The sequence below is a fragment of the Antrostomus carolinensis genome, unplaced genomic scaffold (assembly GCF_000700745.2).
Source record: "Antrostomus carolinensis isolate BGI_N321 unplaced genomic scaffold, ASM70074v2 scaffold36605, whole genome shotgun sequence".
Taxonomy (NCBI): Eukaryota; Metazoa; Chordata; class Aves; order Caprimulgiformes; family Caprimulgidae; genus Antrostomus; species Antrostomus carolinensis.
In genome coordinates this window covers 33,366-45,589 of record NW_010316344.1, presented here as the reverse complement: position 1 = coordinate 45,589, position 12,224 = coordinate 33,366, and the positions used below count along the sequence as shown (strand labels likewise).

Here is a 12,224-nt window from a genome sequence, read left to right as displayed (position 1 = left end):
GAGTGTTATTTCACAGCTGTTTAAGGCCAGATTCCTTGGGAAGTAAATTCATTTTTCAAGGAGATAACACCTGAGCTTTTTTTTTTTTTGTCTTTATTGTAAAATTGGCAAACTCTTTGGTAATTAATGGTAACTACAATAATTTAAGTTTCAAAAATCTGGGGGAACAACAGCATAACATTTAATAGCATTATATTCTTTTGTCTTTCAGAAATACAAATATAATGTCAGGTGGCTGAAAATTTGCCTATCAAAATGTCAAGTAAGTCCAGATTTTTCTTCCTTTAACTTGATGAATTAAAGATCTGCTTCAGCAGAACCTGTTTGTGAGATTCCTTGCATTCGAAGGAACGATGTGAAGTACAGCCACTTCTGACCAAACTCTTGGCCTTAAATCTTGCTGTGGCTGATTTCTGGCGTGTTGTTTTCATAGAAAATCCAGATATCACAGCTTTTCTTAAGTCCTGTTTCTCTGCTTTTTTTGCTTACTCTTTTTAATTGATGTGCATATAAATGTATCTCATATTCTTCAGCCTTATGCTGAAGTAAAAGGCTGCGACGTAGCAATAGTGTGGTCTTAACTTTAATTTTCTTTCTCTTGTGTTCTTTGCTTTATCCTCTTCAGTGGCAAAATGCAAAGACATTGAGAGTAGCATTTCTATCTTGTTTTTGTAAATAGCTTTAAAATGTTTGCCACAGCAGATGCCTTATAAAAAAACTTGTTCACATTTTCCAAAAAAAAAAAAGAAATTGCTTGCATTTATATCTTAACAGAAAGGCCATCGTACGCCCCACCTCCTACCCCAGCTCCTGCAACCGTAAGTATAGTGATTTTTCTCATTAACACAGAGCTGGTAATACAGCCTTTAGTAACTTACCAGAGCAATAATTACGGAGTTGCATCACATTCCTCTATTGGAAACGCCAACTAGTTGTATTTTGTTATTAATATGATGTGTGTTGTTTAAATTAATCTCATTTTTTTCAAGCAGTTTGTGAAAGAGAAGCTGAATAAACTTGTTTCACCTTTAAGTCTACACCTTGCAGATACTTAATTTTCTGTAAGCACTCAGTTGGTCTAAAACTCTCTTCCCAGTGGGCTGCAACAGTACATTGGAACATATAAGAACAAACTGATATATTTAATTGTGAAACTTCCCGCTCAGCTCGTGCCCAGATCGTGGGCAGGCAGCGAGTTTTTTCCTGTCTCTGTTGTACCTGAACTTCAGTGTAACAAGGCAAATGCAAAGTTCTGTTATATTGGGTCAGAATAATGAAACACTCATGATGCCAGTCTGATTCAAAGTTTTTTTAAATCACTGGTCTTTTGGAGTCTATGGCATAAAAAGTATTTTGCTTTCTGGTAAAACAGTATGGGAGTGACACTTAGGAAAATATAAAGAGTAGCTTTGAGTCGTGTCCCATCGCATTCTTATATAAAAAGGTGCTGAAGCACCAGAACACTGTGGTCAGGAAAGCATTTGAATGCAGATTCCCCACTTGTGTAGCATTTACATTTCCAAATAGCTTGTGTTTTAGGAGCAACATATTCACATGAGAAAATACGAGTCTGTTGTATGGAAGAATGAGCAAAGATGCTATAGTCACATTTTTTTTACCAAGGAAAATTTGCAAACTGTTTTCCAATAGAGTGTCCCTGATCTCTGCATTGGGATGAAAACTGCAAGATGAGATTTAGATGAAATGAAATTTACTATGCCATATTTTACACTGAGAGAGGCTTGAAAGTTATGATGATGTATAAATATAAGTGATGTTCTTATAAACTTACATAAATAAAACTTTATTTGCATAGTTTGGTCAGAGTTTTCATTTTACACACAACTTAATAGATTTGTGCCAGTATTAGGAGGAACATGATGGCATCTGCTCTTACAACTGGATTCCTGCATCGAGAGCTGTGCATGTACATGTGTTGGGACGTGGCACGGATACAGGTGGTGTTAAACTGTGAACATTGATGTGGTATGTTCTTTAGTCAAGTTAGAAATCTTCAGAAGGAATCATGACACAAATCTCAAAGCTGCAGGAGTGACATACATGACCTGTCTGTCAAACACCTTCTGTGTTATATTTTGTACAATCCAAGTCATAAAAGTAGACAAATAACCTTGCTTGTTCTTCCACAGCCAGTTCCAGTTACTGGAGTCAACAAAACACCAGTAGTTTTCATAACTACAATATTACAGCTGAAGTGACAGTTCTCATGTAATGCAAGGTAGCTCTCTTGTAACATTTACATCCTGTCTTGCAGAAATAAAGAATCAAGCAGATGGAGATCACAAGTGTCACCCCATTTTGTTGGAGAGGTGTAGCTCAGTATATTGAGAACCTGTTGTTACTGCAAACTATAGTCAAAGGGTGTCTTATGAAGTAGTGGATGTGTATGTCGATCACAGGCATGCAGGTTGAGTAAATGTCAGCTGCTGTGACTGCATTTAAAAAGCCTGGCAATAAAACATATACTTGAAGACCTCTTAAAGGATAATTTTACTCTGTATTTGTATGTTTAGAAATAAACTCAACTACAGTGTGTCTACATATGCTTGAAAACTTCACAAGTGAATGTAGTTTAGCTTACAGGTTATTTTTGATGAGCGTTTGTATTTGTCATACTGTGGTTCTTGGAGTCCTGAACTTGCAGAATTTTTGTAACTGTGATCTCAAGTGGGTCCAGTCAGCAAATCACTTTAAATGCCTATTGGGAAATGTGCTTCTAATGAGGACCAAAGTGCTACTAAAGAGTGGGACACTGTGCAGCTGATGCTTAAATGTCTAGAAACACTACAAGGTACCATGAATCCTAATGGGAGTCCCAATGGAATGGTAGGACCACCACAGTCAGGACTTGATTGCAATTACTATTCAGTACTTGATCCAGTTTTTCCCAACAAAATTTGATTGGAAAGTAGAGGATAATGGAAAAAGGCAGGAGAGAGACTTATGTGAGGAGGGGAACACGGTAAACCTTTTGATACTTGATTGTATGTAGATAATAGGTGAGAAGGGATTATAAAGAAATTAGATTTTTCTCTATGTTACTGAGGTGAGAACAAATAGATCCACTTTCAGGAATGAATGAAGCTGTGTTGATTAACTTCTGAAATTGTCTTGGATTCAATGATTTGTTAAGACTGGTTTCTAACCTGTAGATTTTATTGCAGTGGTTCCTCAACTCTGTCAGTCTGCAGCCTACCTCCTAACAAAGATATTTCTGTGAATTGTCTTCTCTCCCAGATTTCTATTCCCAGTTCCCCAAAATACTTGCATTTTGCAAACCACCAGGAAAGTCTTCAGATACTGGTAGTGCTGCACAGATGGTGCTTTGGGAGATTTTGTTTCTTTTCCCCTTAATTGCCAGTACAATATTTGTTGGGCAGACAGAAGGAGGGGAAGAAGAGCAGACAGGGATTTGCACTGGTACAGGAAATGTTGATACGGGGGATTTCTGCCCGATTACTGTGTGCTGTGTTGCCTTCTAAGCTTAACCCTTTGGGTGTGAGAGTCTTTCTGAATTACTTAGTGGCTTATGTTGGAAAACTTTATTAGCCATGAGCTGGGTTTATAGAATACTTGTTTAAACGAGTTACATGCTTAATAGAAATAAAATCACCAACTTCAGGCAGGAATTTGTAGTGGCACATTTGCTTAAAAATCCTGTTTCCTTAATAGGTTTGTACCGGAGTAAGTTTTGTGTGTTGAGAAGATACCAACTGCTACACCTCATTTGCTTGTTTAAATTCTGGTTGCTTTTGCATGCCATATTGCAGTTCATTTTCATTTCTGTGTTTTCCTCGTTTGAGCTCATTTCTCATTCGTGTTTTTGTCTCATTTGTTTCCATCAGCAAATGCCCAGCACACCAGGGTTTGTGGGATACAATCCATACAGCCATCTGGCCTACAACAACTACAGGCTGGGAGGGAACCCGGGCACCAACAGCCGGGTCACGGTAGGAGAATCAACTATTACATCATCCAGCAAACAACAGGAATTGACCAGAAATGGCTCTAGAGTTAGGTTCTTCTGAGTCTTGGCTGCTCCCACTTCTTTATAAAAACAAAAAATTACTTCTGATTCTTATTCCCCACCCCTCCCCCTTTCCTTTTCACTCTGAAACCATTTTGCAGGAAAATGGACTTTCTGCTCAGCAGAGAAAAAAAAGGTGGTAATTGTGTATGATGCAGAACTCCAACAGACAGACTTCGTGGTCTTCAGCGACCACCACATGCTGAGGGAGAAGTTCTGTAGCGTGGGTACAAATCCTCAGAGGGAGGGAAGTGCTCGTTTTGTTGAGTTTTATTGGCACAAAAATAAGGAAGAACATTTTGCAAACTGGAGATTATAAATAGTTGCATCGTACTATTGAGCTGTGCAAGAGGTGCAAGCCTTTATTTTTCTTTCCAGTCTTATTCTGGTAATAACTGAAAAGTCCCAAGTTCAGAAATTATTTCTTCATCAAAAGTGTGACGAAAATAAAATAGAATCCTTTCAGATCTTATGTACACTGTGAGTGTGTGGAAAATGGATGTTACATTCATTTTTAATGGAGTAAACAAAGTGAGATGGAGTCAAGTGAGGAGAGGCGACAGCTTCTTTCAAATACAGATAAAGTCCTGAGCATTGGATGCAGTTAGGAAACAGAAATAGACTGTGGAAGTGTAACATTTTCATAACTAACACAACAGAAATAGAGTAAATCCCAGATTATTGTTTTTTAAAGGTTTTTGTAGTTCTCATAACTTTAAGGTTTCTCATGTAAAACTTTCTATCTCCAAACATCTAATTAGTTTGGTATGTGATATAAAGATTTCTCAAGGAAGAAATATGTGGTGCTTTTAATGAAGCATACTTCTTTCACGCCTCTCAGAAACCTTCTTTCAAATCTCATATATGAAGTTCATCTGGTTTGTTAAAAAGTTTACAAAAAAGACCTTCCCCATACAAGCTGGAACTTGACTGAAAATACTGCCTGAACATAGACCTTTTTTTTTCCTTATCCAAGAATAAGTTAGGTTTTGTCTGAGAACTCTCATTGTTTCTGTATGTCATAAGCATATACAGCCTTCTCTGCCATGCATATATCAATATATGTATGGTGTCTTTAAACTCCTGTTAATTTAAAAGCATTAAACAATTTCTGTTAATGTTTTCCAAATCCATCTGTATGTGTATATCTGTATACATTTTGGTAATGCATATACCTCATGTACATTATGTATACACGATTCTGTATGCATTGTTTCATAGAGCTCCATAAATTCAGCAAAACAAAAAAAATATCAAGAGGAAAAATCTGAAAGCTGAATATTGAACGTGAGCCTTCTCGGCCAGATTCAAGGGTTTGCTGATCTGTGGCTGTAGTCTTGAAAAATCTTGGAACTGCTTTAGATTTTTATGAAAATGCTTCCACTTAATATAATGTATAATGGAAGTCCTCACATGTGTAAGTGCTTCAGGAGTGGAGGTTTTCAGAACCTGCTGTTGCAGGGACTGTAGTGTTACTCACTATTTTAGGAGAAAATCCTGTCAAATACCTTGTAGGTTGAGGGGACCAGAGAGGATGCAGCAGCTTTCCATCAGCAACACTTAGTGCTCAGTGTCCTTCTGTTCAGTGCCAGCAGTGTGCTTGACAGTGTACCAGCCTAAGGGAAGACAAAGAGCACACAGGGATATTTCAGGCTAATTTGGACAATTAAGTGCAGCTTGGATACAAATAATGTGCACATTGACAGATCAGTCGCATCATAGGGTCGTTTTCTTTTTACAGTGAGTAGTTTAATTGGCTCCAAATTACCACTGACACGTTTTGCAAACAAATATATTGCTAAAATGTTTTGAAAGTGAAAATATGTCTCTAACTTCATAATCTTGAACTTTCTCCTTATCTTTTTTTAACCTGTATAGTAGCCACAGTAAATTTGTTAAAAGAGCTCCAATAAATTGCTCATCAGAAGTGACAAAAACAACCTGCTGGGGTTGGTGCTGCCGTGTAAATTTCAAAGCTGTGCGTTTTGGTTTTAAGAATATGGAGCCCTTTTGAAGATTAAACTAGTTACTGTTCTGTAAACTTACAGATAAAAGGACAAATTTAAACTGGAAAAACAGGGCTGTGAGGACCAGCTGTAGTTAGTACCTGTTCACAGTTTGGGTTATTTATTTTTACTGATGTTGCTTGTTTCTCTTGGTGGGGAGGATGTAGGGGGGATGTCATTTGTTTGTATTAACTGCACAAGAATGAGTGTTTCCAAAACTAGCGTGTACAGAAACTGTCCAGTGATCACATTAACAAATGGATTTATTCGGTTCTTTTATAGGCTTCCTCTGGTATTACCATTCCAAAGCCCCCCAAACCCCCAGACAAGCCCCTGATGCCCTACATGAGGTACAGCCGGAAGGTGGGTATACAGTGTCAAACAAGTAATAATAAAAGTTAGTGTTCATATGTGCTAACAATTAATTGCTATTATCTTAGTTTCAGCTTCTAAACTTTTACTTCTAACAGCCTGCAGATTCTTTAAGGGAATTATAAAGTACAGATGCATTGCCCTTCACAATAAAGGCAGCAGTAGTCTGTTCTACAGTGGCCAATTTCTGGGGGGAAAGCTTTTCTCTAAAATGATAATTGCTACCACTGTCTCTGCTGACAAGGATCCACCCTGCCACATTCAGAAGTGCCTGTGACTTACTGCCAGAACTTTTTTATATAAAGGAAGTATTCCTTGCGGTATACTGGGCTTGGTACAGTGCTGTAGCTGGACTGAAGAGTAGCAATGAGTGGACTTTGCATGTTCTCCTTCACCAACCTAGCCTGTGGCAACGTTTGCTTCGCTATTCTATGAACTGTTTGACAGAAAGTAGGAGAGAGACTCTTGTGGAGTCTGAAATCTGATGGGGCATGGGGAGGGCATGTCAGCCTGTCTGAAGCGGGTGAGCCAGAAGGAAATTCTTCCACTTCTGGTAAAGTATCTTTACCAGCTTGTCTGTCTTAGGCAAAAAACCATCAACAAAATAAAAAAAGTCAAGTGGCGCAGCAAGAAATAACACTGGCAGCTCTCTCCTTTTTTTTTTTTTTTTTCCCTATAAAGTTAGAAACTTTTTTTGGTGGAGTCAGAACTTGTTGGAATTCAAATTGATCAGCAAGACTGAAAAATATTTTGAAATGTTACATTCTGATCTGAAAAGCTCAGTGCTCTTTATCATAATCTACTGCTGGATGTGTTTACTCAGTAGAATTTTTTTTTTTCCCAGAGATGCAGCGATGTGCATTTAAGAAGAGAATTAAGAGGGTTAAAGGCAATATTCTCATGAAACCAAAGCCATTTCAGCACTTGCCTGTTTCAGTAGATGGCTTCCTCCTGACTTCCTGCCCCAGAAAATAACTGAGATAGTTTAGCCAGACTCATTCCTAACTTAATCCTGTTTTTCATGGTGATTCCAGAAAGAACACTGAGATGACAATATAAAATGTTTAATTTGGAAGTATTTAGATATCATTAGTAAAGCTCCAGCTGTTTCTGTTAAGGTCTGGGACCAAGTGAAGGCGTCCAATCCTGATTTGAAGTTATGGGAAATTGGCAAGATTATTGGAGGAATGTGGCGAGATCTCACTGATGAAGAGAAGCAAGAGTATTTGAATGAATATGAAGCTGAAAAGGTAAATGGAAGAAATCTGGGATGTTTATTACAGCTGATTCTTCTAGGAACTGATCTGAGAAGAAAAATTCATCTTGCCCGTGCAGTGGTGTCTGAGGCTTTCACGAGACCCCTGTATGTAACGTAAATGGAAGTATGTCCTGACACGTCTTTTAGATTTTTTTTTTTTTCTTTTTAAATAACTGTACATCAACTGTGACTGGTCAGTTTTTAGACCTAATTCAAAATGAAGTATTTATAATTGAGTGTCGATTTTAACTGTTTAATGAATGGATTTGATTGTACAACATCAGTATTGAAAAGATTGTCTCAACACCAAAATCCTCTTTCAAAACTGGTGCTCTGCAACTACTGCTGTTGTCATGAATGTGTTCTTAAAAGACTTCCAGTCACGCAGGGCTTGGTTTTCATGCTGTAATCTGGTGTAACTCCACGGTATGGCATAGTGTTTTGTTTCTTAATAGAAAAATGCTACTATTTTTAGGGTTTTCTTGTGGTTTTGTTTTGCTTTTATTGATCTTCATGACAAAAAGATGACAGCTACCTGATGTGTCTAGGTTGGTAAGTGTTGAGGACCTTTACAAGACCATTCTTGTCATCTTAAGGTACAAAGGGAGAATTGTCCAGCTGCTGTATTGTGCTTAAACCTGGTAGGCAACTGAGGCTGTGTATAACCTGGTCAAATCTAAGCTATTTTTATTCAAAGTCAGTAGAGAAGAACTTCAAAGCTGGATGCTCTTAGTTGTAGGGGAAAAAAAAAAATCAAGGAATTCTATTTTTCAACTTGGTAATGATGTTTAGATTGTAAGCTCCTTGGGGCAGGGGCCATCTCGTTTATATTTTTTACAGTGCCTAGGTAGAAGGATTCCAGTCCTAATCATAAAGAAAACAAGATGTTCAGGTACTTTTAACAGTATTGTAGATTGTATCTCATTTTTTCATTGAAAATACCTCAGATCACTGTACAAAATCTAGACTTGGCAGATTTTAAAAGTGATACTAAAGAAAGCAATTCAAAGGGGAAAAAATACTTCAAAGAAGGTGAAAATAGTGATGCAGTCCTGCTACCAGGAGGAGACAGTAGTCTGGCTGCAGCATTCTGTATCATCCCAGTGCAGGGATGGATCAAAGAACGGAACAATCCTAAGTTATTTTGAAAACTGGTTCGTGACATACTGGCATAAGGAAAGAGAAGAAATCTGAATCAAAGATCTAGTTAGAACTCCAGAGAATTATTGAGACTATTTTAAGTTAATTCATTTTTTGTTAATCTTAGAGCTTTTCTGATCATAAATACCTTGTTCTGAGCCGTTTGATTTTTTTTAATCTCAAAAAACCAAAGCTATTGTAAAACTTTTCAGGTATTACAACTGAAATGTACCTAAAAGCCCAGCTAGTGTTTTAAAACATGGATGGCTACAGAAGAAGTTCTAATTTGTAAAAAGAAAACCAGAGAGAATATAGTCGTTTGTGTATCAGCCAGATATTCAGAATAACTACAGTTTGAGTTATACGGGCTACAGTTATGTCAAGTCTGAAATCATCCAATGGTGCAATCAAACAATATTGGTCACATTTCAGATAGAGTACAATGAGTCCATGAAGGCCTACCATAACTCTCCTGCATACCTTGCCTACATCAACGCAAAAAGTCGCGCTGAGGCCGCGTTGGAGGAAGAAAGCAGACAGAGGCAGTCGCGCATGGAGAAGGGTGAACCCTACATGAGCATTCAGCCGGCAGAAGATCCAGATGGTAAGCAGAAAGGAATTTGTGTGCACGTCCAGTGAGACACTCTCGTTACAGCACCAACAGTGTAGAGAAATGGACACCAGATATGGAGAACTACCAGCGTACAACTTCCACAATGCTTAACACAACTTCCTTTCTATTTTGGTACCTCTAGTACTGATGTTCATGATCACGTTTTATTTCACACAGCTAACAGCTGACTTTGTCTTGTTTTCAAAACCTAAGGTGGCAAGCCAGTGGCAAAAGTTATTCCAGCCCTTAATTATGTGTTAAGTAATGTTTACAGTTCAAAACAAATAAGCCCACTTAAAGCTCTGTCACAGCTTTAACCCAGGCGTTGTAAAGGGCTTAGATGCCTGATTTAATCCAGCTTCAATGGAACGTTGTGCTTTATTACCAGAAGCACATAATTCTGACAAGCAGAGTTGTGGTGTGATTAAGAGCACCTGAACTTTGAATGTGTTCAGCTGTCATTTGAGATTGTTTAGAAAATAAGTTGCCTTTGCTGTTGATGATGACTTGATGAGAAAATTCTGAAGGTTTATTTGACTGGGAGGAAATGCACCCAACCCGGTGGGAGCACCCAGACTCACACACCTGACATCTCCTTTTAAATTCAGACCACGTACTTGTTGAAACCTGAGGGTGAAAAATGTACTCAATCAGTTACACCCTTTTTTTCCCTTCCCCCCCTGTAAAAGCACACCCTTGAGGCAGTGCTGTTTCTCATTAGCTTTTTCCTCAGTGTGAGGTAACTGCAGAATTTCTGTAGATACACTTCCTGTTCCAGTAGCTGACATTTTGGGACTTTTAAGGTCTGTTCTGTGCTACCTGGGCCAAGTGAGCTGAGGCAGAACCAGCTGCACCAGGCTCTGAGCTTCATCTCTTTATATCTGGGACAAACCAACAAGTTATTTTCTGTGACAGAAATGTTGCTTCTGTCTGATCCTGTGTGTGCCCAGGATCAGGAACTGTTAGCGTAAAGGGAATATCGTTAAGAGGACAAAAGCACAGCTTTAAGGAGACCAGTTTTAGTACTTTGACTCCTGTAAATTTATAGTTTTTCCTCTTTCTTTTTTTTCACTTCATTTAATCAGATACCTCAATGAAAAATTGAACATAACACTTTGAAATAAAGCAGATAACTAATTTAATGAAAGTTTATATCTTCTTGGTAATATTTTCTGGCACTTGATGTGTGTGCTTGTGTCCTTTTTCTGCTGAAGTGTATTTTTTTCAGTAAGTGTTACAGAACTGCATTTACTGAAAAAAAAATTGAATACTCTTATTACATTCTTATGAATTTTCAGTGATGAGTAAACATATCACTGCTTCATGCTTTCATTCCTCAGGGTTTCAAACAGTAAGTCTCTTTCATCTGTGCTACAAAGCTTATTGATATAGGAGTCACTCTTCTGTTGGTATTTTGCACTGGATGTTGTTCTGGTAACATGATTAATCAGGAATGGCTTTTTAATTTTTTTGTATTAATAGTCCCTCTTACTCTGGAAATGTGGGAAGTAACAGAGTAAATAATTAGATCCATCCAAATTTCAGACATGTGGGAAATGCATGTAAAACCAGAGCTGTTAGAGCTGTGAAGGGGGTTCTGTCCTCATTGTCTCTTTTTCTGGTTACCTGATGTTCTAGATCTTAGTATGAACTTAGTGACATGACAGCAACTGATGCTTGGGGTTTTATTTTGTTTTTAATTAGTGGTAATGCAGGTGCAGTGTCACTGGACTTGGTCCTCATTTTGTGTAATTAAAGCAATACACTTGAAACTCTTGTTTCAGATTACGATGATGGGTTTTCGATGAAGCACACAGCCACAGCTCGTTTCCAAAGAAACCATCGTCTCATCAGTGAGATCCTGAGTGAGAGTGTGGTGCCTGATGTCCGCTCTGTTGTCACGACAGCTAGAATGCAAGTGCTTAAACGCCAGGTTCAATCTTTAATGGTTCATCAGGTAAAGAGAAGTTCTATGAAGGCAGCTAAAACATAACTGTGTTGGGCTGTACTCCAAGTCTCGGATCACTTGATCATCTACATGACTGTTCTTGTTGGGTGCCAATGTTCTGTACGCTCGAATAGCTCATCTCTGGGTTTTCTTGGGAGTTGCGAGATGTGAGACTTCACCTTCTGTGCTGTTCTGTTATTGAGAACCACGTTAAACTGTATTTTGTTCTTTAGGGTAGCTGAAGTATTCATTCCATAGCTCTTTGTTCTTACACATAACCCTTCAGTACGTAGTGTAAGTCTTCTGTTTAATAGGTACAGGTAGAGTTGTGACTTTTAGGTAGCTTATGACTTAATCTTGGTTGTAACAATTCTTTATTACAGTAAATCCTCCCTGTTGTAACATTTTTTTTAATTAACAAAATAAGACTTGGGGGGTGGAGGAGGTTGGTATCCCTTTTTTTTCATTTGAGTTGTGATCTTTCTGCATTAGAGAATGTAATTGATGTAATTGTTGTGTGTGTATATACCCATGGGGTGTCTAGTATGAAGGAAAAGGCATAGATTCTTATGCTGGAAGATTCACCTCAAGTACATACTAGTTTTCATCTATAACACACCTAGCCAATCCTGAATTACTGCACAGACCCATTTATTGTTCATACTTTTCAATATGACCTTCTTGGCTATTGGGTATTAAATCAAGGAGGGCATAAGGATGTTTATATATTAAATGGGTATATTGTAAAATATTGGTCTAAATATTTTTGTATGTAGCTGTAACTGTCCTGTTCTTCAGATGACTGCACAATAAATTCTTCCTGTTTTTCATTCCCAGCG

The 12,224-nt window shown here is 38.0% G+C and overlaps 1 protein-coding gene across 1 annotated transcript in view; it reads left to right on the top strand.

Moving 5' to 3' along the window:
- Positions 1-255: 255 nt before the first annotated feature.
- Positions 256-12,224, top strand: part of SMARCE1 (SWI/SNF related BAF chromatin remodeling complex subunit E1) — a 13,968-nt gene continuing 1,999 nt past the window's right edge. Inside the window, exons 1-7 of the mRNA XM_010168257.2 lie at positions 256-262; positions 748-818; positions 3,867-3,971; positions 6,337-6,417; positions 7,545-7,676; positions 9,257-9,428; positions 11,222-11,415. Coding sequence (XP_010166559.2) covers positions 256-262; positions 748-818; positions 3,867-3,971; positions 6,337-6,417; positions 7,545-7,676; positions 9,257-9,428; positions 11,222-11,415 — 762 coding nt within the window. The remainder of the gene's footprint in view (positions 263-747; positions 819-3,866; positions 3,972-6,336; positions 6,418-7,544; positions 7,677-9,256; positions 9,429-11,221; positions 11,416-12,224) is intronic.